Source organism: Penicillium waksmanii (genome assembly GCF_028829765.1).
Source record: "Penicillium waksmanii strain IBT 27052 chromosome Unknown utg000007l:1.0-4314555.0:1.0-4317578.0, whole genome shotgun sequence".
Classification (NCBI taxonomy): Eukaryota; Fungi; Ascomycota; class Eurotiomycetes; order Eurotiales; family Aspergillaceae; genus Penicillium; species Penicillium waksmanii.
Window position 1 is genome coordinate 2,265,335 of NW_026643253.1, and position 21,855 is coordinate 2,287,189.

The following is a 21,855-nucleotide window of genomic DNA, read 5'->3' on the forward strand; positions in this document are numbered from 1 at the left end:
TTCTAGTTCAGGTACTTTAAGGCGGTGCTAGGTCACTAATTCGAGGGCAATGTACCCATGATCGGTGGTTTCGTGTACACCCGACGTTCCAATTGCAGCCGACAAACCCCCAGTCCATACTATGATATTATTCGAGGGCAGAAAGTTCCAAGCAATTAGAGATTGAAGTCCAGCCACTCTGTGAAAATATAGAGATCTTTGTAATTGACTCATATTGAAATAATGCAAGGCAAAATAAAACAAAGCCTTATGGCACGCCGATCCCAACCAGAATCCCATGAGCTATCCTCCATACTCCAATCCATCGAAGAAAACTCCAGAAGTCCCCATATGTACAATGGACGACATAATGTACTAAATTCAGACAAAAAAGGTCAAAGCCAGACGAAAAAGAAAACGAAAATCCATAAAAGAATCACCGCTTTAGAGGACTGCCAATGGCAGGACGGTAGAACGTGCTCTTCCTCCGAGCAGCCTCCATCCGAGCTCGCTGTTGTTGCCTCGCGTCCTCTTCAGATTCCTGCTCTAGACTAAATGAAGGCACCGAAACAGGGAACAAGCCCTTGTTGGTCTGTTTGGGCGGGCAAGACTGCTGAACCAGCTGGTTTCGGTTTGAGAGGAAGTATGGTGTGGCGGGTGACATGCCGATCGCATCGAGGTTGGCGAAGTTGTAGCCAGGTGTTTGTGGGAAGTTGTACTGATCCGAGGAGGATTGTTGGGTAGGGGTCGATGGCACATCCTTTTGTGGTGACGGAGGCGTAATTTTGCGAAATCCATCGATTGCGCCGCGGTCGGCTCCACAGCGACGGCCGCTTGCTGAGAGGAGATGAAGGTTCGGCAACTTGAACGATGGTTCCGTTGACATTGCTCAGAGCGCGCGGCTCCATACTCTTACGACGCTTTGCGCCCCCGCGGGGGACGATCGAGCTATCGACCGAGTAGGGGGGCTTCGTCGAGCCATTTGTTTTCTCTCTCGCAACTGGGAAAGTGTTAGTTGAGATTCAGACCTAATTTGATGAGGGAAACTTACTCGAGAACCCAGCCAACGCCGACACATTTCACCAGGCCGGATGCCTGCTTGACCTTCTCTAGGGTACGGAGGCCGCCATCCTTGTAGACGACATGGGTGATGCCAACGCGGGCATCTTTGGGATCGGCTCCATCGACAGGAGACAGACTTGACCGACCATTCCAGGACCAGGACATCACACACCGGGCGCCCATCTGCTGCAGTAGCTCGACGAAGATTCCAGATGCATCTTCGCCTTCGGTGGTGTGTACATCAACATGTACGACAGCACCTTGCAGCGCTTGGCTGGTAGGCTTAGACTTGCGGGGGGACTTAGAGGGACTGCGCACAACAGAGTGAGATTCAGGAGCCTCCATTGAGCGCCTGGGGGCGCTGCAACGACGCTTCGGGCTTGGGCTTCTGTCAACTCGTGGCGACTTTCGGGTGGGAGAAAGAGTCGGCGCACTGTCCACGAAAGGCTTGAAGGCCGGCTTGCGGATACGGGTCGATGAACGAGTAGGCGATGCGCCGGAGAGCGAGTGGCCGCGTTTGCGAGGAATCTTCAACGGAGACATTTCACCCTCCCCCTTCAAGGGGACTTTGGAAATAGTGTGGACGGTACGTTGCTCGGGAATAGCTCTGATAGGCGTGGCGGGGATGATGGTTGTCTCGCTGTTCTCCTTTTCTTCATCAGACCGCATCCCTTGTTCTTGGAGTTCGACTGGCTCCGGTGTGGATGAAACTTGGCGAGCACGAATTTTTTCATGTTCTTGCTCCAGAACAGTATGATCCCTGTCTTCAAATATTTCACTCCTAGATGGTGAATCCATGATCTCGGAATATTCAGTCGCGGCGGGGGATTTTTCGGTTGCCACGGACACCGGTGACATGGACCCGTCATCGGTCCGCTCCTGAAGTGGCAACTCCGCAAACAAATACGGTGTGTTTGCAAGAGGAGTACGTGAAAGGTCAGGGTACGACACATCACCTGCCTCTGGGGTACTAGGCTCGGTCGTTTTCTCCAGAGGACCGACAAGTGAGAAAACACCTCGTCGGCGCGGCCTTCCAGGACGATCCTGGGATGGAGTGTTTGTTTCCCAGTGCCCAAATTGTTGCGCTAGTGGGGTGAAGCCCTGATTAACATTAAAGTTAGACTTCCGGCGGGCCGCGATACTGGGTGTGTCGGCAGCGGTGGGGGCTCTCGGGGTAGGCATTTCGGTCTGAGTAGTTTCGAGAAGACTTTCCTCCACATCATCCATGCGCGGCTCGAGGTTGATATCATAGAGTTTGCCTTGGGACATGGCACTATCTTGCACAGAGAAAGGTGTCGCATGGTTGGCTGGGGGGGGGTAGGAGCTGGTGGGGGGGATAGAGGGCATGCGCTCAAAGGGGTGAGTTCTCTGCTCGCTTCCGTCCCATTGATCAGGTAAACCAGCATTAAACATAATCTCCAATGTGGCCTCAGCGGGCATGACTATTGGCTCGTCATTTTCCATCTCCTCGGATTCATAATCTTCATCCGACTGCTGAACGGAGTGGACAGCGTCTTCGATTTCATTGTCATAATCGGTCTCCTGGTCACTGTCCGATTCAATACTTGCTTGGATACGTTCAAGAGTATCAAAGTTGAGCGAACGCTCCGAGTGCAGCATTCCAAGATCCTCTTGATTCGGATTCTGGGCCTCCTGTGGGGTAAGAGGTTGCAAGACTGGAGCTGCGAAATCCTCATCTGCGTCTTCGGCTACGCTAAACGGCAAAATGTCTTCATGCTGCTCATCCACCTCCGAGGCATCATCTTGGATGGAAGCAGAATCTTCGAGATTCAGTTCGTCTTCGACGACGGCTGGTTGCTCGAAGGCCTCGAAGGGTGCTTGTAGAGATTCCATAGTATTAAAACAAATGGTGCCAAAGTCCTCCGGCTCGTTTTGAATTTCCTTCTGCAGTGCCTCGAGCTTGTCGTCGACATCTGTATCCAAAGGATTTTGTGTGGAGACGTTTTCAGTAGCGCTATCTTCAGTCGCATCGCCCACCTCAATGATTTCTATACCAGGAGCCGAGGTGAGGTCGCCCCTCAAGACAGGCTCTGCTTCACAGTGTTGCGTCGCGTCATCCATCTCAACAGGCTCTGGATTGGCATCATCTGTTTCCTCGACTTCCATCTCAGGGTCGAATTCGACGTTAAAGGATTCCTTCAACAAGGGCGACTCAGACATGGGTCGGTAAGACTGTAGCTCGATTCCAAAAATGTCACGAGCAACTTCTTCCACCATATCGATATCTCGGTCTCTTTGGCTCTCTGCCGATCGAGGCGCGATGGGAGATTGCTTAGGAAGAGAAGTGGGTGTTGTGCTGATCTGTTCTTCTTGGGGAGCCTGTTCCGTCACCGACGACTTGGGCGCAAATAAGGAGCTTTTGAAAGGTGATGCTCCCTTCTTGGCAGGGCTCAGGAACAACGAGGTCCGCGCAGGGAACGCGGCAGTAGACGTCGAGTTCTTTGCCGGGGATTGCAAGAAAGAAGCACCCAGTTGACCTTTCCGGGGTGACATCTTCAATGGGGATGCTTGGGCTGGTGTGAAATTCGGCGCGGAGATAGACTGGGTGAAACGGGCGTTGGGAGTATCTGCATGGCTAAACTTGAATGGGGAAAGTTCAGGTCGTCTCGCGGGGCTTGACATAAACATAGATTCGGTGAAGTCGATGTTCTTTCCGGGGGGAAGCGCCAAGTGATCGTCTCCGTGGGTGTTTTGGCTGCGCTTAGGAGTAAAATTGATTTTGCGGACTGGAGATCCGAGACCAGTAGATCCATGTTTCGGAGTAGAAGCCTTGGGTTCACCATTCTCATCAACCATATTGGAAGCCTTCTTAGGGGTGAAGTTGATCTTGCGAACTGGAGATGCAAGGCTGGGATTCTCGGCCGCATCCTTCACAGGTGAATGAACAACCAACCTGACAGGGCTGTCATCCTTGGTAGCGGCGAGTTCATCATCTTCACCGTCAGAGCTGGCATATGCAGACAAGGTTTTTGCCATCTGCTTAGCCTTCTTAGGGGAAAGAGGTTGCGCAACATCCGTCTTAGCGGGTTTCCGTCCACGGGTGGCTCCCTTGCGAACAGGTGTGCCTCCAAGACCAGCCTTCCCAGTTGTTTGAGTAGCAGCCTTCTTAGTAGTAGGAGCAGTCACTGCAAGCTCGTCGTCTTCCTCTGATCCTGACTCCATCACATCTCGGAAAGTGACTGTCTTCTTTTTCGCCGGGCCACGCAGGATATTAGACCGCATGGTGGTCGAGTTTGTCGCAATCACGATGCGCTTGGGATCGGAAGTGTCGCTAGATGGCTCTGGTTCTGGAACTGTACGTGTATTCTTCCGTCTTGTTGTTGATGTCGTGGTGGTTTGAGTTGTCTTGTTCGTTGAGCCCTTTGGTCGTCCCCGAGCCTTCGGCGCAGTCGTAGTAGTGGCTCCAGCAGCGGCTGGTGTTTTCTTTGGCCTTCCAACACGCTTCTTTGGTTCAGTCTTAGCGGTCGGTTCGTCTTCAGTTCCAGCCTGGGTTTCCTCCACCGGTGCAACCTTTCTGCCACGACCTGTCGAGGATGAGGTAGCCTTGGTCGCCGTATGCGCAGCCGGCTTCGCGCGAACCCTTGGCTTTTCCGGTTGCTTCGTCAATACGTCAAGCTCATCGTCGGTATCATCAGAGTCGTAATTGGCGGGCGCCGCCTTGGCGGTAGTTTTCTTCCTGACGTCCGCAGAAGCCTTCGCTCTGGCCGCGGAGGCGGCAGTAGTTTTCATAGCAGCTCGAGGTACGGTACGAGACCCCCGCTTGGCGGGAGATTTGGGCAAGACAGCTGCGCGAGCCATTGTGGCAGGCAGGACAGTGGGTTGTGTTGTTGATATGGCGTTTCGATTGTTGTTGTCGGTTGTCGCTTTATGGATTTGAATGACGCGGGGGGGCTCATGGCGGGGCTGAGCGGATTGCGGTCGTTGTCGTTGAATGTCGTGACGGAGGTGGAGGTGGAGATGAAGAGGTGATGGGATGTGATGCATTCAACGCGAATTCGAAGGAGCTCCGTTGGTGGAGTACGCTTGCTGTGTTTGGGCGTACCTTCCTAAACAGGATGACAACCCACTCTGTTCCCATGGTAACGGTCACGTGTTGTTGATCTACGCCGCGGCGGTTCCTCGGCAGATCCTCGGCACGAACTACAAAAACATCCCCGTGAAGATCAGCCTAAACGCTGGACAACTCTTATAATTGATGAACAAACAAGTCTATCTCGAACCTTGAGAGCTAGGTAGGCAGTCTGTAAATACCTTGGTATGTATGCCCAGTTATTCCTTCAATGTCTTGAGATATTTCAAGTTATACTACTGGCACGTCAGGGCTCTTGGGGTCTGACTCGGAGTCATATATATATACTTCCAGAAGTATATCTTGGAACTAGTACTACTACTACTACTAGGTACTAGTAGCCCTGGAGACTTTGAAGCCACAAGTTAAAGCCCTCCAGGGCTGAAGGACATGTTATCGAAGTTTCTTTTTCTTTTTTTCTTTCGAAGTTCTTGTAAGTGACCACGTCTCGAGGGGGGGGCTTTGGTACGGGTACTTCTTGCTACTAGTAGATAATACAAACGGGAGAGGCGATGTGGATGGAAGCACGGCACCTGCACCTCAACACTTTTGTCAAATGCTTTACTATATAGTGTAGTCACCCGTCGAGGTATTTAATTGTCTTCTTCAAATGTGTCGGATGGTTCCAACTTGCATTTTAATTCTTGGATTTCCATGCACATTCAAGCCAGAATATCACGGCGTTCCATCGCCGCAATTGACCCAGTGTCTGCTGGGGTAACTTTATACTAACGATTTAGGGTCCTGTGTATACAACTGGGTAGGATGGCTTGTAGTATAAAGTTCATATCTCCAACATTGGCTACACAGCGCCGTAGAATCCGATCCATCTTTAAACAATTTATGCTGCGATCCCGACTCCTAGTGTTGAATATGCACACCAGCCTTGCCAGGACTTCAGATTCTTCAATTTTGAATCCAATGAACCTTTGTATAATATAGAAATACTAGTATCAACCCAAAAATAAATGTTCAAATCAATTAACTATGCCCAAATGACGCCATCATTATCAAGTGCAACTGAACTTCATTATGTACGAATTCTTTAAATCTAAGCCAGACTGAAGAGCGCTACGCTAGCAGCGACGGTGGCGGAGAGCACGGAAGGAACAATAGCAGCAATGGCCGCGTTATCAGCTTTCTTAATCAGGGTACTTGGGTCAAAGACGCCAGGGTCCTTGGAGTCAATGGTGCCGTTCCAGCAGTAGTTCTTGAAGCACTGGGTGCACACATCGGGGAGAGTATCGCCAGTGCGTTCGAAAGAGCGGCTCAGGATGGCACAGCCGACACAGGTAGTCCAGTTGCCGTCGCGAGTGCCGTTAGCCATAGTTGCGACTTCGTATCCGTTGTTAATGATATCATCACGGACGGTGTCGTCACGGCTCAAGGTGAAGGTTGACTCGTTGGAGAGAGTGGTGTATGGGGTGTTGGGGAGGTAGACAACCAGCGGGGTAGCGCCGGTCGTGTTGGAGCTGTTGCAGCCAAAGAAAGTAGGTCGGGTGTTCAGGCCCAGGTTCACGAAAGTGTTCTGATCCGGAACGGCTGGGAATGAAGTGCCGTTGCCGATACCGCTGCTGTTGAGGCTGCGCTCATAGGTGGCAACCAGAGCGGTACCGTTGGGCCAGCTGTAGGTGGTGTCGGCGGAAGAGTCGACAGCGAAGATAACATCGACATGACGCTCGGGCTGGATCAGCGGGTGCAGGGGGATATTTTGCAGATCCTCACCACCATCAACGACGTCCAGGGCGGTTTGCTGGGCGTAGGGAGAGGACTGGTTGTTGTAGTGATAGAATGGGTTGGGATCGTAGGAGGCGATATCATTATCAGACTTGTCCAGCTTGTTAAGAATGTCGTTGAAAACATCTTTCACAAACGATGGAAGGGAGGTAGTGTTGAGTTGGAGCAGGAATTGGTTGAAAAGAGTGGAGGATGTTCCGATAACGAAGCCAGCGTTGTCATAACCACCAACGCAGCTTTCATTGCTAGGGAGAGAACCAGCAACAAAACGCGAGCCTAGATTCTCAAGAGGAACGAAGCCGAAGATGGTCGGGTCGAAAGTACCGAACTCCCAGGGGTTGAACTCGTAGACAGTGGAGTTGCTGCCAACGACCAATTCTCCGGGGTTACGGCCATCGGCCACGACAAGCGGCATGGGGTAGTTGCCATCCTGGAAATCCGAGGTCTTCGCAATGGAGGACCAAGTGTAATCGATGCCTCCATCGCTGGCATTGAACATCTGATAGGCGAGAGCACGGCCCCTTATTATCATTAGCATGTATTATCGGAGTTACTCCTCCGGGATACAACTTACCACAAGTCGGTGAGAGAAGTGTCAAATCCGGCCTTCTCCTTGCCCTCAACAGCCTCGGCGATGTCCTTGTAGTAACTGGCCGAATCCAGCAGCTGGATACCGCCGGTATCAGGGCCTTCGAGAATAGAGTTTCCGAACTGCCAAACGGCACCATCGGAAGTAGTCTGCAGCTTATCGATGGTGGTGAAGTTGTTAATGTAGATAGAGCCCAGCAGCCAGCTACCACCACTGAGACCGGCGACATAAGTGGAAGATTGCAGCAGACCACCAAGATGTCCATCGGTGGTAGCATTGAATGTTCGGCTATCGAATGCCTTGATGGCACCAGCGCCGTTCATCAGTGCACGGTAACCACCACCGGACACGGCAATACCGATATTGGGAATATTAGAGGAATTGCTCTTGTGCTTGTCCAGCCAAGAAGTCACATCATAGTCGCCGACCTTCACATGGCCGAAGAAGTCCGTCATGGCAGAAAGGGACTTTTCACGACGGGTCTTAAGCCAGTCGGTTTCATTGGAGGAGAGCTTCGCGGCGCTGCGCACCGTTGGACGAGTGCCAGGGCAGCTAACTTTGGTCGGGACGTAGCCATCGGGTGCATCGGGTAGAGCTCGGCCGAATACAGGGACGACATTTGCGGGTTCAAAGCCCGGGGGAGCTGCGATCGCGGCTGGAGGAAGCAATACTTATTAGCGGGGTCTGAATTGAGGAAGCATTTTTTTGACTTGAACCCAAATCAAGTCGAGTCGAACCGAGGTGAGGTGAGGTGCAGATCACTCCGACCGATGGGGATGGACATACCGGGCAGCAAGCCCAGGGCGAGAGACGCGAGAAAGGCACCGGATTTCATGATGAGTGTGTTGTCGCGATGTCAACTCATCCAAGGTCCCTTTGACGCGAGCAGCCAGAGGGAAGAATCTGGATCTGGGGTGAGAGAAAGGACTGATCATCGATCGCTAGGGGTGCCTCATAATATTTATGCGCCGGGGCCGCCGGAAGCTTGGCCAAGCCCGCGCCGAAATTCAATGTGGGAGCTCACTCCTTCACTGCCCAGAGGCAGGTTCAAAGCATCACTTCCGTCTCCATCGTACATTAGCGTTCCCGGGGGCGACGAATGGTGGTGCAGCGAGTGGATAGTCATCGTGTGGATCTGGTGATGTCAGGACAAACGAGCGCTTCCGAGCTCCACCAGGCGGTGCATAATTCCAGAAGTAGTTCAGGCCTGACCTGAGGATTCTCAGGTAGTGTGGCGCATACTACATACTCCGTACATGGCTATCGTACGGAGTATACTTCCGCTGAAGGAGTCGTAAGGTTGAAGGTTGGATATCACGAGGCATTCTTGATACGTCATCACCAAGTCTGGCACTGCAAGAGCCCCCCTATGAACATAGACTATGGAGTAATCTATTCTAATTGATCTCACATAAATTCATAAAATTTTAATAAATATTATACTTCGAACAGTACACTACGAGTACGAATAACTACATATAACTACATATAGGTATGCATCTGCCTATAGACCCATAAAATTGCCCGGCCCGAATAGCAGAACCACCTCAAAACTCAGTGCATTCCACTAGTGTATCCCAGGATCCCTGGATAATCTTACAAGCCACCCCCATTCGCCCCAAAATCCCCTCTAGCCACCGAGCTAGAAGCCTAGGGTCCTCCTAATTATGGGGCTAAATATACCACCACGCTCCACCCCGCTTGAACCATTGGAAATAATCTAAAACATCAATTACGGCCGGCCCTTCCGAACGGTCTTCCGAGTATCCGTACATAAAGACCCCATATTTAGGCGGTATTAGTTAGCTCAAGTGCAACCTTTTTAGGCAGCTATATTTTGTGCTTGAACACCGTCAAGACTCAGCCCTGCGGCCAACAGAAACGCGAGTAAGCAGAGCTGACTTCGGCCCCAAGTTGTGTTGTGTTGTACACCGCAAATTCGGGAGCTAACGGCCGGGGCTAGCGGCTTAGTCGATGGTTGAGTGGATGTTCAGCTGAGCAGGCAGAACAATAATAATAGACACTCGTATTCGTGTTCAAATAATTATTTCGAGGGAGCGTAGAGATCAAGGAACAAAGGAACATTTTCATTCAGACGAATGCTCCAGATTAAATAAGACCAGAATTAGAGCCAGGGCGGGTGATGTTCAGGGCCCGCCGATCGGAATATCTGGGGGATCAGGTTTCAGGTTGTGAAGAACTTTCATCGGCAACCCGTGATCGGCGGTGGGGACCTTGAGTTTTCGGATTTCTTCAAGTTTGAACGGCCCTAGAGCCAACTCTTAGTTAGTAGAAGATGTCCTGACAAACCACTGGTGCACGCCGATGCGAGGGAAAGGAGTCACGGTAGGTGGTCCTTGATATCAGTGGCCGAAAATTTAGAACTCTGCAATCCCTTTCTCTTTTCCTACATCTTCCGAGATCTTTAATTGATTATCAACTCGCAAAAGCCAGTAACCCCAGACTAGTAGTGTCCCATGGGACATGAAGTAGTCGTAACATTAGCCCAAGAGCTATTGAGATATAATCAGCTCTACCGAGACCATACCATGTATTACTGTTCAATATCCTCTTACCTCTTTAAGGAGATGAGGATTTCCCTCCATATTAACAGTCGAAGTAGCATGCGCAATAGACAAACGCCCGAGACAATCCACATATTCATTTCCGACTGTTGTTAAATACCGTACCCACGTACTCTCATCAGATATGACGGCCGCTTTCCGGTAAATAGTCTTATCGTATTGCTGCCTTTGTGCTATATATATATTTTTGATCTATTCCCTTCATCCCAGGTGGTTTTCAGTCCTCTCTGGTACTAGCGAACCAACATAATTGACGGAATATTTCTCATGCGGTGCTAAGGGCGAGATATCACCTGACAAACGAAGTGTTGACGGCCAAACAACGCGTACCCCGCATTCTTCCTTATGCAGTTGCGAAATCCCATCAGGTCTCGCCAAAATGGACCCAAGAGTATCATTTAATGGTTCGAATTTTGCATCTCAAGTGGGGGTTAACTATGGATCAATTAACAACCAAGTCCTTCCCCTGGGTAGGTGGTACTAGAGGGAACTGAGACTGCCATTTTAATTCGAGGCTGGGGGTGCTGATCCTCATTTAAACCTCGATGACAAGCTTCCCGTAGTACAGGGAGCCGCACATGATTCATATGCCAATCAACACGATGATGAGTGTCTTCCTGGGACGCGAACTGACATACTCCATGAGATACAAGAATGGGCTCGCTCCTCCGATGGGAAATGCATATTTTGGTTGAACGGCATGGCTGGAACAGGAAAATCCACCATTTCTCGTACGGTAGCTAAATCATTTGGACAGTCGGATCCAGTGTCGTTGGGGGCAAGTTTCTTTTTCAAGAGAGGCGAAGCCGACCGGGGAAATGCTCTCAAATTCCTCCCCACAGTTGCACGACAGCTAGCTACGAGTATACCTTAATTGCTATCTCCTGTTCAAAAGGCAGTTACCAAAGACCCAAACCGGTGCAACCGGTGTAAAGCGCCTGGAATTCTCACAAGATAACCGACAACTTGCTTCTTCCGCACAAGGAGGAGACATCAGGGTCTTTGACACCGATTCTGGCAAGGTTCTCAAGGATTGAGTATCTCGACCGGCAGAACTAGATTATTTGAAATTCACGGATGATGGACTCCAATTGAGTACGAGTCTGGGAATTCTAAACATCAAGCCACCTAACCCAAACACGGCCTAGCATTGAGATAACCTCATAAGAGAAGGACTGGGTTGAAATCAATGGGGTGAGAGAGTTGTGGCTGCCCCGGAAGTATCGTCCCATGACAGTGCATGTCGAAGACGGTATTTTGGCAATGTTTCTTGAATTCGGGGAGATATTCTTCATAGAGTTCGCCGTATAAGATATGCAATTAAAGACCTCGAGGTGCGAAATGGAATCATCTGTTTTCGATGGGATATTCACTGTTCTATTGACCTATTTATTCCGTGAGTAGTAGCTAGATCTAGATTTCTGTCCTGTCTGTTTCGGTGGTTCTACTACTAGTACCGGCTCAGTCCGATCGAGTGGTGCCCACTGGGTTGTATCAGATAACTAATGTGAATTGCAGAATGCAGGGAATCATCGAGTGTTTGAACGCATATTGCGCCCTGTGGTATTCCGGAGGGCATGCCTGTCCGAGCGTCATTGCTACTACGCTTCGCCCTTCCGCCTGCACGATTGCCAGCCCTGGAGGCTAGGGTACTAGGGTACCTTCCACACTTCAGAGTAAGCAAGTGGGCTAGCTGGCTGAGCTATCAATGAATATTGTCAGTAATGAACTACAAATTCTACTTTCAAATAGTAAAACCAACGATAACTTGAAGTGCTATTATGGAAGCCCATACCGTAAGGGTTGGGTAAGCTAGAGTAGTAGCTAAACGAACTGATAATGGAAAGATGCAGCGATGGCGTGCAAGAAAGAAACAAAATGGGATATCTGAGATATCGAAGATACGATGTCTACGTCTATCTGGGGGCAGAAGTGATCTCGGCTGAAACAAAAAGCCCCTCGGACTTGGCTTCGGCGACAACTTGGCCCTCCGGCAGATTGTTCAGCTCATCCTCCTCCTGATCCAAGCTCCAGAACTGCCAGATGAAAAGGAAGCCACTGACAATCGAGATAACGGCAAAGACACCGTAGTTCCACACAAGCAGAGGGTCCTTGGAGAGCGGGTTGAGAGCCTCGGCAATGGCGGCGGAGACGGCATTCGAGAAAAGCGAAATTGCCTGAATGAAGGAGCGCATACCGCGAGGAGCTTTGGAATAGGCGTACTCCAGGGTTGTGATGGAAGCGAAAATCTCGGACAAAGCAATTAGTACGTAGGAGCCGGATTGAATCCAGACGTTCAGCGGGGAATTTAGCACACTTCCATCAGGATTGGCGCAGGTATTTGCATGGTAACCACAGGGCGAGGTCTTGTAGATGTAGTGCTGGACTGCGGTCGCCCAGCCCATTCCCATTGCGCCAAGTACGAAGCCAACGAAGATCTTCTTGATGGCAGTGAAGCGTATTCCTGCTCGACGCAAGGCGGGATACAAAAAGTAATCGCAGACGGGAATGAATATCACCAGAATTATGGGGTCGAGGTTGTTGAGAACGTCATTGGGAACACCGTGCAGGGCCATGGTTCCTGCCTGAGCAGTCAAGTTATTGGTTAGCTGGCTGTATGACAACCAGTAGAGTGGCATGTAACAGAAGACCGCACAGGCACAAAAGCCGCGGCGCACTTCATCAACCCAGGCATCGTCGAAAGTCATCCAGTGTGGACGATCCCGAGGGGCAATGTTGGAGGGCTTTGCAGTCTCCCAGAGGGTACCGTCATGGGTACGCTTCCAAAACTTGATAGGGTTCCATGACCAGCGGCTACGGAGGGCATAGAAAAAGACCCGTATCGCTTTGGAGGTGACAGAGCCCTGGGGCTTAGCTTGGGTGTACCGCTTGTGCCCCCACCACATAACAAGGGGACAGATCATGAACATTGCAGTGGGAAGCAAGAAGCCAAGCCAGAAACCCACATACTTCTCCGCATAGACCATGGAGATCTGGCCGATCAGAGCACCCACGTTGATGAAAAGGTAGAAATAGTGATAGATTCGGCTTTGCGTGATGGTCGGATCAATAATGACACGCTCGCCGGTGGGTAGGGTGCGTACTTTCAGATTGACAACGGGGATCTGCTCGACGACCAATGCGGAGATGTTGGGTTTGAAACCACCGGTTCCAAATCCCATGATAATCACACCCAGAATGAATATAGCGAAGCACATGGTCGTGTTTGTGATGACTGGAGGGATGGCAGACATGACGAGGGTGATGTGGCCAATGATGGCAAAGAAAATGGCCCAGCAAATGGTCTTGTAGCGGCCCCAGAATTCATCCGCGACATAGGCACTGAATAGGGGAATGATGTAGCACCAGAAGGTGTTAAAAGTGTTGATGCCATTCGCAACTTGAGTGCCTTTGCCGAGAGCGCCCGAAACGCCCTGGGAGGAACCACCACCAGCACCGGTCTTGTGGTTTGACCCAGCCGGGCCATGAGGAGGGGCAAGAGGAAGAGCGTGATTCACAAAGTTGGAATCTGGATAACACGTTAGATCAGTCCAATGGGTCGCTTTGAAGGCATATGAAGCATGCACATACACAAAATCTGTGTTCCGTAGTACGAGAATCGCTCGCACAGCTCCACAAAGGCAACGGCGTAGACAGCCCAGGGGATGGGAGCTGACACACGACGCAAAGCAGTCGGGCCGGTCAGCTCATCGGGAGTTGGATTCTCATCGCCCAGCTCAAGGTGGTAGGAGGGGGTAAGAAGGCCTTTCTCGGGGTAGGTGGAGACGTAGTCTGGCTGAGTGAGGACCTCACGAAGGACCGGGAGATCGCCTTTTGGGGAGCTTCGATCACGCCCGAACTCATCGAGCGCCATTTCGATGGTTGTATGGCGAATAGCAAAGAAAAAGGAAAAAACTCGAAGGAAGAGAGGAAGTTAAAGAACAGAAGAGATGAGGAGGAGGAAGAGGAGGCAGAGGGGAACACGTGAAGTGAGAGTTGATAGGGAACGAAGGGAAAGAAGGAAGGAGCAAGATGGCAGGGTGAATGTTGAGGAAGGAGCGATGTACTTTATGGCCCAAAAGGGTAAGCCCCAGCCTCACTTCACTCGTATACTGCAACATACTGCAACATACTGAACACTTCTGCCACCTTCACCAAAAAAAACTGCCTGAAGTGCATGTTAGTACTCGTACACTGCCATCATTCGATGCTACTAACACAAAAGTCTCCACTTACCCCAGAATTCTCCGGCAACGCAGTATTGATACTACCCCGGAGTGGCGCATCTCGGCTAGCGGCAGGTGAAACTCGCAGTGGTATCAGTAGTATATCTGGTGTGGTATGTCTCTTGCTGGGCTATATTGTCGTGAAGTCACAATAGGTCTGGGTGAGTCAATGAGTGACCGCGCATACCATGTGCCCAACCCCAATGCCTGGTGCCTCGAGAGGCTGGACCTGCACCTTCGAGCTCCTGCATGGAATGGACTGCGACGAAAAAAACAAAAGATACACAAGGAACATGCAATCAAATCTACAGCCTCACACAAGATCACAGGAGGCGAGTGAAGTACTGGCCAGTGAGAGTGGTCTCGCCATTTCGTTGAATTCTGCAAAGACGATATATCAATTCCAGCCACGAGGGTGTCCGATGGGGCGAGCACACGTCTGGGGCTTGACAGCTTGTATTCGCTTACTATCGCAATGTTTGGGTATCATCTATCATCTCCTTGCCATATCGAAATGAAGCGGCACTGGAGCGAGGCAAACCCAGGCGATCGTCTTCAACAGACAGACCTCCATGCAGCCATCGGGCTCACACGTTATCTTCAGAGAGAAAGCTGGACTCCAACACGTCTCGAGATAGCTGTTCGACCTATCTCCAGTTGACAGCCAATAGTAGATGCTGATGCTCTTTCTAGATCAAAAATTAGAAGTATTCGCCCACAACAACTTATTCTCCCGAGCCATCTACAAACCCCGACACCGCTGCGGCAATGCTTCGACTTACGCAACACGGAACTTGAGATGAACAGTCATAACTTGCCACAAATCAGCTTTCGCAATTTTGAACGTCACAAAAGGCAGCTCGCGGAAGAATTATGACCCGCCCCCATTCGCCAAATCTGCGTTAATGCACCAGTGATCCAAGGTTGGGCGGAACCGGGGTACTTTCACAATCTCAGCCCCCGTGGCGCTCGATTTCCCGGCTTCCAATAGGAACTGATAAAACATAAATTAGAAGGTCCATGATGCAAAAGCCATCAAAAGCCCCGAAACAGGGATTTGTGTACGCGTCGTTATGCCGCGCCGCGGGCGCCGCGGAGGCTATTTCAGTCTGGTGGCAACTGACTTCAATGATCAGCAAGCCGACACCTCAAGGTTGAGTGCATCTCGTGGGATCCCAAATTAGGGAGGTCCGAATGCCAAATAATTTCACTCAAATTCACGAAGCGGCTCACGGGGACTCATCTTCTACGTCAACACTCGCTCTCACTGGATTGACCGGGCCGGCTGGTGGGACAATCGTTGTACAGTGTGACCTGCCCTCGGGGAACGGATCGATTTCTCACCTTCAAAACAAACACAGAGAATTTAGCACAGGCCGTGTTACTTTGTAACGGGCTTTGTTGGGACGTTGAGTTGCTGGGTGCCAGCACAAGGTGTGTACCATATCAGGCATGCCGAGGGTGATGACTACAACACTCCAGTTATACTCATGAGGCCACTGGCAAGGTCCCGTCATTATCCGGGATGTACCGATTGAAAATTTGCTCAAGCCCAGGTTATACTTAGATGGTGATGGCGAGCGTATCGTCAAGCCCAGTCGGGCAACAGATGGCAAACACCCCCTTGCAGAGGCAACACCAATCAATAGCACGCCGCGGCGCCCAACAAACAACTGACAGCATCTTGTCGCAAAGTCTATGACCATTGGACAAACAATAGATGTCGGCCCATACTCTGGGAGGACCGAGTGTGCCTCAGACGAGCTATGACTGGCGAAAACGCGGGGTCACCTCCACTTCCCCAGAGTCAACGACGACAAGATTCTTGGCTCGGCTTTTGTGCGTCCCAGTCCCATGTCTCCTTGTTACCACCTGACTTTGACTATTCCCACCCTGGAATACTGTGGATTCCAATCGCAGGGAATTCCTAGGCGTGGTAAGCATCGTGGGCTGGGGACGGGGTTTCCTCTCTGGTAGATCGGCATAAGGTCATCCGTTCTCATTCATGATGTGGTCGGATCCAACTGGACAAAAATAACGGCGAGAGCCCAATCCAACGACAATATCAATCGCCTTCTATAGCAGAGAGAACAAGGGCACGATCGGAAAGGCCGTGCATCGCTCGTGACCAGCCCTGCGTTGTTCAATCTACTTGAAATCTACAGTGGGGGACTCCGAGTGGAGCCGATCCGTCAAAAGTCAAAGTGGGTCGGATCATCTTTGCATTAACTCGAGCGATCGATATGAGTCTAAACTATAAGCAAAGAATAGAAACGCGAAACAGAATCAATCACGCTGATCATAATCCTAAGAAAAAGGCCAAGAAAGCCATGAACTGCCAATGAAAACTACTCGCTCATCCCATTAATAAGAAAGAAAGATGGAAAAAAGAAAATCAAAAATCAAAACGCCATGCCATGAAAGCCCGCCCGCCACGTGTATGCATACAATTCATTCCCCATCCACCCAGGGACGATGGAACAGTAGGGTGTCATTTCAAGACAATCAGAATTGTCTCTACCACGCGGCGTGACCACCGTCCATGCGCAGGTCAGAGCCAGTCATGAACGAAGAGGCATCGGAAAGCAGGAAGACTGCTGCACCACGGTACTCCTCGGGACGAGACAGACGACCGAGCATGTTCTCCTTGGGCCACTGATCGCGGCGCTCAGGGAACTCAACAAACAGCTTCTCAACCATGGCAGTGACGATGTAACCCGGGGAGATAGTGTTGACACGGATATTGTATTGGCCCCATTCGGCAGCGAGGTTGCGACCAAGTTGGATGACGGCAGCCTTGGAGGCGTTGTAGGCGGGACAAATAAGGCCCTGTTATAGTCCTTGTTAGTCTGAATTCGAATAATGGATGAAAAGGGTAAAAATGCGGGGAGGGGGGAAATAAACAACGGGGACCAATATGACACAGGCAGACCAGGTAGATGTGGATGGATAATATCCGGTTTAACCGGACACGGGAGGAGGAACAAAGGGCAAAGAAGAAAAGAGGCAAGACTAAAATATTGGAGGGAGGGGAGCTTACCCGATTGGCAATGGTACCACTCATACTGGCGATCATGGCGATACTTCCACCGTTTCCAAAGCGAATCATCTGCTTGGCAACCGCCTGGGCAGTCATGAACACACCAGTGACGTTGATCTCGAACATGGTGTTGCTGTCCTTAGCAGAGTACTCGAGCGCAGGAGTCTCCTGTTGGATACCAGCCGCAGCAACGAGGCCATCCATGCGTCCTTCAACCTGGGCGATGCCCTCAATGACGCTGTTCAGCAACTCGGTGTCGCGGACATCGATGCGGCGATACTGAAGCTCAGTACCAAGGTCTTTGGCGCGTTGCTGGAGTTCGAAGAATTCTGGAGCAGGCTCCTCCAGTCTGTCGAGGGCGTAGACCTTTGCTCCGGCTTCGAGGAGGGCTTCGCTCTGTGTGAGACCCAGTCCACGACCAGCACCAGAAACGAGAACGACCTTGCCGGCAAGACTGAACTCAGGCATGCGTGCCTGTTGGCCCAGAAGGACAGGTTGGCTGGTCATTGGGGCAGTGGGGACTTGGGTGGTTTCAATGGAGACAGACATTGTGAGGCGAATTATTGATTAGGTAGGGTGAATATTAAGTTTGGTGGAGAAAGATGTTCGAGTGGTATAAGAGTCACAGAGTGTGAAGTATAAAGTTGAAGCGGACGCTTAGCCAAAGGCTTGAGGAGATAGTATTAAAGAATTAAGATGATGAAGATGATGAACAATGAAGAGACATACGACGAGGTCTTTAAATATTTTTGGGAACAGCAAACCCTCAATCCCAACGGCAGTATCTTGCCGAAGGGGGTGTGTCTCGTGGACAGCAGAGTCTGTCTGAAAATGGCAACGCAGAGCCAAGCGAACAAGCTCGCTCGGCCCAGGCCCGGAGAATGCGCGTCGTGGGCGGTGCAGCTAGCTTCAGGTCTAGTCGAGTCTATCTCTAGTCCAGATCACAGCAGAGCAAAGTAGTGGACCCTAGAGGCGCGTTCCAACGGCGTGGCAAGCGAACATGTTAAAAAAGGGAAATCAAGAAAAGAAAAAGTACTATTGTACCTACGGAGTCCTCCCCAGGGTCTTGATTCACGATCCGGCAAAAAGAACCGAATTGAATAGAATCCTGCTAGTAGGACCCTGTAAGAACAGGGTTTCGTCAGAACCCAGCTCGATATCCACGCAAGAGCGCGCAGGCTTCTGTAAAAAATATTCGTAGTCAATGATTTAACCATTTTGTCATGGCAGCCCAATATTGGCCAAGCCATCTTGTTCACCAGGTCTCGTTCACCAGTCGAAGGAAGAACTAGTCGATCGGATGTCTTATTCGGGCAAGCCGATCTCCCCAGATTCGACGCCACCGTTCACCTCACCTGACACCCCATGCCCCGGGGAACCGTCCCGGGGGATTGTTGATCGCCCTGTTAATCTGGTTTTTTTTTTTCTTGGTGACTTGATACTGTACCATGGACTACTCCATACCCTCCATACCCCATAGTTAGTGAGGAGTACTTCTTAGTATTCTCGGGTCATGTGGACAATCCGGCTTCCCCGTACTAGATCCGTCCCTGTCCCTAGCCCCCGGATGCTGGGAAACTCAATGGCCCATTCCACCACCAGTTCTTATTTTATTATTTGCTTTTATTTCTATATTTTCGTTATCAGAAAGTGTAGTTATTTCATCACTATGAACACTTTTCTCTCCTTCCCCAACGAATCCCCGAATTGATGGAATTCGCCACTGCGACTAGGATACCCAGAAGTATAGTTACCTCTTGATTGTACAACCCAACCAGATTGCAAGCCGGCAATATTTTTTTTTCTTTTGGAGAATAATGAACAAAAATCTTAACAAACATCTGAAAATAAAATCCACCCTAGTTCACAGCTAATCCGCAATCCAGGGGAAATGCAGTCCCGATAGGGGCGGAGTATCAAATATTGCCCGTGTGACCAGCAAATTCTGCTGGGCGCTACGGCGCCTGAGCCTGATCCTACTAGGACTATTCTATATCGGGCAAAGCCGAGGAAACATCCCCTTGCACCAGCATCTTTGCTCTTCCGTGAACAGTTCCACCACGATCCCATGAGCAGCTAAATTGCAATAAACAATCGGCACTCGCATCCGGCCCCGCTTCTAGAACTTTCCCATTCCATTACGCATTTCCAATCCCAGTCCCTTTACATATTGCACCTGCAGCCTAAGGCGCTTAGCAGGACCCGGCCGGCCTAGTCGGATCTCAGATCTAGAGCAGATCGAGACCTGTCTGTGCTCCTCCTCCTCCTCCTCCTCCTCCCACCCCGTGAAAAATCCTAAAATATACTATGTGGAAGCTCTGTTAATTGTCCCTCTCGCTGCAGCGGTGTATAACGGCCAGCCGTGCAGCCGCCACGGGCTGGAGTCTAGTTAGTTCTACTACTGTTTCTTTTGCTTTTGGTCCGTGCTCTGTCTAGTTGAGTTGCGGGACCCCGCGCCATCTGCACGGTTCCCCGGCTAGACAGGTCCACGGCTAAGTATGTATCGCGATAGCGCTGGAGCTATAGTGGATTCAGGATTCGTCAAGTGACCTACCTACCTGGCGTGGGGGTTATTCCGCTCAACAAAGTTTCCAGTCTCCTCGTTACATTGACTACCTAGTAGCTCGTTGTTGACAGTTACGACGGAGCACTAACTCACTCTCCACCCGACACTCGACCTTGGCAATGATCTCCCAGACGCAAGCCTACCAGATGCTAGCCTGTGACCTCATGTTTACTCCTGCCAGACCTTATCACATTAGCCTATTTACCGTCCTGCCGAAAATTGAGAAACTTTGACAAACGGGTCTCTCGCAATGCGCCAGCGCCACGAAGCCCCGCTCGTATCGCGACATTTTCTGGACGCGGAGTTGCTCCGATTGCATGTAACTATTCCCATCCGGACTGCCAGTTGTTGTGTCTCATGCGGTTGCTTTCGAGGAGCCAGACCGCCAGGTCAAATCTAGCGAGCTAATAAATTTCCTCCATTGATCAAGCTTTTCGAGCCATTGAACTCGTTGGGATAAATGGTGGATTGGAGCCACCCAGTGGGCTGGCCCTGCTTGCATAGCGGATATAGTCCGTGTTGGAGGCCCAATATTCTCCGATTTGCGGGTGCTTCTCTCCTTTTTTCTGACTCGGAAGTAGTGACCATCAATTGACCTTGTATACTGCTATTTGGGCCCGAGAATCAACCAGAAATTCGCAATGTATGTACTACTAGTAGTATGAGTGCCCAGGTGAAATGATCAAAAATATATGTTTCCCAAACCTTCAATGGCCCCATCACCACTGCCACTGGCTGGCAGATGGCCGTTTTCAGGTTCACGATTACAAAACTTGCGACGGAACGGTGTATTATGATATCTTTACTATATTTAAGGTTAGGAGGGCTTACCTTTATTTTCAAATGGATCATGATACTTAATGCCATAAGCTGGGAGGAGTCCTGCGTACCCGCTTAAAGGACCTCCGCAGCACGGCTCAACTTCAAATTGAGTGTTGCAGATCTCCAGTCAACGTGAATGTTTTGATGGATACCAAGAATCCAAACTAATAGATTTGTGAATTCTGCAATTCAACCTCACTGATGAATGCTTAGGTATTCCTAATAAACACATGCAGGTCATTTCGAACATCTAGAGACTTTGCTAGCATGAAGACCAAACTGACAAACTCAATCGCAGCTCTGTCACAAATAAACAATACTATTATCCCTGGCCAATGCAGATATTTTACCGTATCCGCCCGGCGGGCCTCCCGCACCTTGGTAATATTCAGCCATTTAGAGTAGCTCCTGAAGCAAGGAGCGCATTCCTCAAGCTCATTTCCTACACAACTACACATTCTTGACAGATCTTCAGTCAATGGCCTGTGTATAGCAGAGCAACTCAAGCTTTAGCACTTAAATATACGAGACTCGTTAATAATTTCCAATATCTTACCTTTCAAGTCACACAAATTGCATTGTGACCGATCGATTTCAAGCCGGTGTGTCCAGCCATCTCTACTCTAGAACATTCCCATTCCAGTTCTAACAATCCAATCAGATCAAAATGATAACCACGATTCTCTCACTACTTGCCCTTGCGCTATCGACATTAGCATGGGATGTAGCCTATTTCCCGACCGCGCACAAAATCGGCCACACTTACACCGGCTCCGGATCCCAGCACTGTCGATCTGTATCTTTTCCAAAGGGTGGCTTCGTGATGGCGCGGAAATTGGCGGAATACGAGGACGTTATTGCTTTCGATGATGATATGTGCACTGGGAAAAATGTTCCGTTGAATTCTGTGTATAATGATCAGCCTTTGCCGGTTGAAGTTAAGAGCTTTGTTGTGGTTGATTTGAGGAGGATGGATGATGAGGCAATTTGAAAATGGAGGGAAAAGTTCTGTTTAATATCGTCTCTATTCCAATGGGCGCTGTTTTTTTGGATTAGCTTGGCGTTGGATGAATTAGGTCTTCTCTTTTTTTATGGGCTACTAGCGGAAAATATATCACAATAAGTACGATTAATACGACCTGTTCTTTCTTTCTTTCTC

At 50.2% G+C, this 21,855-nt stretch overlaps 5 protein-coding genes across 5 annotated transcripts; 1 reads left to right on the forward strand and 4 right to left on the reverse strand.

The window, feature by feature from the left end:
• Positions 1-415: 415 nt before the first annotated feature.
• On the reverse strand, positions 416-5,046 carry N7481_007676 (uncharacterized protein; the record flags this gene model as incomplete). The annotated part of the gene is made up of 3 exons (XM_057266895.1): positions 416-816; positions 896-972; positions 1,031-5,046. 3 exons carry the CDS (start codon positions 5,044-5,046, stop codon positions 416-418), a joined length of 4,494 nt encoding a protein of 1,497 aa, XP_057121096.1.
• A 1,136-nt stretch (positions 5,047-6,182) lies between these two features.
• On the reverse strand, positions 6,183-8,292 carry N7481_007677 (lysophospholipase family protein; the record flags this gene model as incomplete). The annotated part of the gene is made up of 3 exons (XM_057266896.1): positions 6,183-7,389; positions 7,443-8,112; positions 8,244-8,292. 3 exons carry the CDS (start codon positions 8,290-8,292, stop codon positions 6,183-6,185), a joined length of 1,926 nt encoding a protein of 641 aa, XP_057121097.1.
• Positions 8,293-11,958: 3,666 nt separating this feature from the next.
• N7481_007678 (uncharacterized protein) lies at positions 11,959-13,916 on the reverse strand (the record flags this gene model as incomplete). The annotated part of the gene is made up of 2 exons (XM_057266897.1): positions 11,959-13,571; positions 13,634-13,916. 2 exons carry the CDS (start codon positions 13,914-13,916, stop codon positions 11,959-11,961), a joined length of 1,896 nt encoding a protein of 631 aa, XP_057121098.1.
• A 2,869-nt stretch (positions 13,917-16,785) lies between these two features.
• On the reverse strand, positions 16,786-17,857 carry N7481_007679 (putative short chain dehydrogenase; the record flags this gene model as incomplete). Its single annotated transcript, XM_057266898.1, has 2 exons — positions 16,786-17,097; positions 17,309-17,857. The coding sequence occupies 2 exons, from the start codon at positions 17,855-17,857 to the stop codon at positions 16,786-16,788; spliced, it is 861 nt and encodes a 286-aa protein (XP_057121099.1).
• A 3,506-nt stretch (positions 17,858-21,363) lies between these two features.
• Positions 21,364-21,687, forward strand: N7481_007680 (uncharacterized protein; the record flags this gene model as incomplete). The annotated part of the gene is made up of 1 exon (XM_057266899.1): positions 21,364-21,687. One exon carries the CDS (start codon positions 21,364-21,366, stop codon positions 21,685-21,687), a length of 324 nt encoding a protein of 107 aa, XP_057121100.1.
• Positions 21,688-21,855: the final 168 nt, after the last annotated feature.